The sequence below is a fragment of the Emiliania huxleyi genome (genome assembly GCF_000372725.1).
Source record: "Emiliania huxleyi CCMP1516 chromosome Unknown EMIHUscaffold_2052, whole genome shotgun sequence".
Taxonomy (NCBI): Eukaryota; Haptophyta; order Isochrysidales; family Noelaerhabdaceae; genus Emiliania; species Emiliania huxleyi.
In genome coordinates, this window is record NW_005200550.1 from 1 (window position 1) to 3,267 (window position 3,267).

At 64.7% G+C, this 3,267-nt stretch overlaps 2 protein-coding genes across 2 annotated transcripts; one reads left to right on the plus strand and one right to left on the minus strand.

Moving 5' to 3' along the window:
* Positions 1-218: 218 nt before the first annotated feature.
* EMIHUDRAFT_78244 (alpha-tubulin) lies at positions 219-758 on the plus strand (the record flags this gene model as incomplete). Its single annotated transcript, XM_005781180.1, has 2 exons — positions 219-337; positions 428-758. Coding segments are annotated over 2 exons (450 nt in total), but the record flags the coding sequence as incomplete, so codon positions are not given.
* A 994-nt stretch (positions 759-1,752) lies between these two features.
* Positions 1,753-2,901, minus strand: EMIHUDRAFT_254037 (hypothetical protein; the record flags this gene model as incomplete). Its single annotated transcript, XM_005781181.1, has 2 exons — positions 1,753-2,287; positions 2,471-2,901. The coding sequence occupies 2 exons, from the start codon at positions 2,899-2,901 to the stop codon at positions 1,753-1,755; spliced, it is 966 nt and encodes a 321-aa protein (XP_005781238.1).
* Between the last annotated feature and the right edge of the window lie 366 nt (positions 2,902-3,267).

The window sequence follows — 3,267 nt, forward strand, 5'->3', positions numbered from 1 at the left end:
TTTCCAGGAAAAAGTTCCTTTTTGGGGAATCCCCAACCCTTTTTTTAAACCGTCATTGGTGTTCTTAAAGGGATGGATCCCCCCCCGGGTTTGAACCTTTAAAAAGCCCAGAGGGCGCCAGGCTTTTCTGGTTGGAGTGTTCTTTTTTTGGGGAGACAAGACCCCCCCCCCCCCCCCTTAAGGTAGACCCGCCCCCCGGCAAGTAAAAGGCGTGATTCCTCATGTACGGGGGGGTCGGGGGCCCCAAGGACGTCAATTGGGGGGTCGCCCCCATCAAGGCGAAGGGCCCCATCCAGTTGGTCGACTGGGGCCCCCCCGCTTTAAAATGCGGCAAGGAGTTCCCCCCCCCCCCCTCCAACGAGGGGGGGAATCCCCCTGCCCGGGGAGGGGTTTTTCCCTCCCCTCACTAGCGGGAGCGGTTTTCAAGTGCGCCCCCCCCCCCCCCCCCCCCCCTCCTCCCTCCCCGCGCAGTCAACTACCAGCCGCCCACGGTCGTGCCGGGCGGCGACCTCGCCAAGGTGATGCGCGCCGTCACGATGATGTCCAACACGACCTGCATCGCCGAGATCTACTCGCGCATCGACCACAAGTTCGACCTCATGTACGCCAAGCGCGCCTTCGTGCACTGGTACGTCGGCGAGGGCATGGAGGAGGGCGAGTTCTCCGAGGCGCGCGAGGACATGGCCGCCCTCGAGAAGGACTACGAGGAGGTCGGCGCCGACTCGGCCGAGGGCGACGGCGAGGAGGAGGAGTACTAGAGCTGTTCCTCCCCCTCCGCCGCGCTCGGGCGCGCGATAGCCGCAGCAGGAGGGCGCGCGCCCCGAGGCGGCCTAGGCGCGTTAGGTTTGGCGCTTGAGAGTGACCAGTGACGGCGGGGGTCACGAAGAGTCGCAATACACATGCAAAGGCACGGCAGAGACGGCGAGTAGTGTCTCTCACAGGAGAGATAGCGCAAGTAGGAGTGTGCGCTTCGCGTTTCGGGTATTTCTCTGCTTATCGTTCGTCTGACTCCCACGTCCCGCCACAGTCCAGACTCAGTCCTCAGTCGCTCGCGGAGCGTCGAGCTAGGCGGCCAGGTAGGCGTCGAGCTCGAGGAGGCGCCCCCCGTCTGCCGACTGCCGTCAGCGTCACCCGTCACGCCGTCCCAGGACCCAGCCGTCAGCGGTCGGAGGGCGTCACGAGCCGCCACGCCCTGGCGGCCCCCCTGCGCCCTGCACCGCTGTCCGCTGCAGCCTCCACGCTCACAAGAGACTCGCTCCACTCACCAGACTGAGTCTACAACGGTCAACGCAAGTACAACAACGATGACACGTGTGAGTGCGGTTAGAGTTGTTTGGTATTGCTATAAAAATCTCTCTGCTCTCTCTCTGAGTCTCGTCCCCCTCTCGAGAGACTGCAGACATCACCTGACACGACACGGGACGGAGTCACACGCGTCGCGAAAAAATATCTTCGCCGTTCGCGAGAATGGCAACGGCAAATGGCATTCAAATATATCGCATACCACTCGAGGGCGTGTGGCATCGGTGGCATGGGCGCGATGCATCGTCCCGTGGCTACTAAAGGCTACACCAGCCTAGGCTGCTACAGGCTAGTTCGTGTCTAGCTCTAGGCTCTGGCTGCCGAGAGTCTGCCAGACATGTGGGCCAGTCAGGCTACAGGCAGTCTCTCGAGCTAGGCACGTCGCGTCTGTACAGACAGTCTGAGTCTCCGCGCAGAGGCCAGAGCTAGCACAGCTGGAGCTGCCAGCTCTCACGACTCCTCCTTGACGGCACCGACTCCCGCCCCCTGCGGCCGCGACGCGACCCCCAGCTCGATGATGCTCGCCGCCATCTCGAGCGCCGCCTCCATCGGCGGCTGGAGCGGCCGTCCGAGTAGCTGCTCCGCCGCCGAGACGTCGTAGTAGCTCTCCTTCTTCCACATCGGAAGCACGCCCGCCGCCTGCTTGTCGAAGAAGGAGTAGAGCCACATCGCCACCCAGGGGATGCGCGCCGTCTTGATCGGCCACCCCGGATGCGCCTCCTTGATCGCGACCGCCAGGTCCGTCATGAGCAGGTTGCCCGCGGCGACGATCAGCCGCTGCCCCGCCGTGGACGGGTCCAGCACCGCCTTGACGTGCGCCTCCGCGACGTCCTGCACGCCGCAGACGTTCATGCCGATGGCGGGCACGGCGGGCATCGAGCCCTCGAGAATGCGCTTCGCCATGGCGGTCGACGTTGGCGAGCGCGGCAGCAGCAGCGGCCCGTTGACAAAGGACGGGTGGATGGTGGTCATCTCGAGGCCGAGTCTGCCAGCAAGCGCCCACGCAGCCTGCGACGGCAGAGGTGGCGCGGTGGCGGCGGCGGAAGAGGCGGCTGGGCGACGTGTGTGGGCGGCGGAAGAGGCGGCAGGGCGGGGTGGGCGGCGGCGGCGGCGTCGGAGGCAGAGGCGGAGGCGGGCCTTTTCGGCTCGCGTCTTGCTGACGGCGTACGAAGACGGCATGGTCTCTGGCGACCAGTCCTCAGCCGTGAACGGCCGGCTCGCAGTTCCCTTGGCCTTGTCCTCCGAGCCGCCGATCGCGGCCACACTCGACGTGAGGACGACCCTCTTCACGCCTGCCGCGGCCGCCGCACGCAGCACCTTGGCGGTGCCCTCGAGAGCAGTCCTCATCTCGTCGTCAGTCACATCGCCACCTGGGAAGGGCGACGCAACGTGAGCGAGGTAGGTGCAGCCCGACATCGCCGCGACCAGCTCCGCCTCGCTGTCGTGGAGTAGATCGACCTTCACGACCTCGAGCCCCGTGAGCACCTTGTCGATGCCATGCGTTGTGCCGCGCACCGTGCCTCTGACCGCGAGGCCTGAGAGCAGCGCCACGCGAGCCACATGGCCTCCGATGAAGCCTGTCACAAGAAGCTTAGGCATGCTGGGTTCCGGCTCCTACCCGGATAGGGGGTCTGTCCGACTGGCAGCCAGCTGGCTGTGTGTCTTGTGAGCTTGTTTGTGTCTGTGTGTCGCTCGTGCGTGTCGTCCTCATCTGTCTAGCGTCCACCCATACCGCGTTGGTGTCCAGTCCGAGCCTGGCTGTTCTTCACCTTTCTACCTACCTACCTACTGACTCGCGCCAATACGCCCTACCTACCTACCTATCCCCAGGCCGCGCAGCGAAGCGAAAAAAGATGAAAATGTATTATCCTAACGGTGTGGGGGCGCGGAGGGCTTGTTGGCGAGCCAAAATGGTGTTTTCCGAGGCGCTGCGCTAGGCTCAGAGCGAGTTCGCGCTGCGCTAGG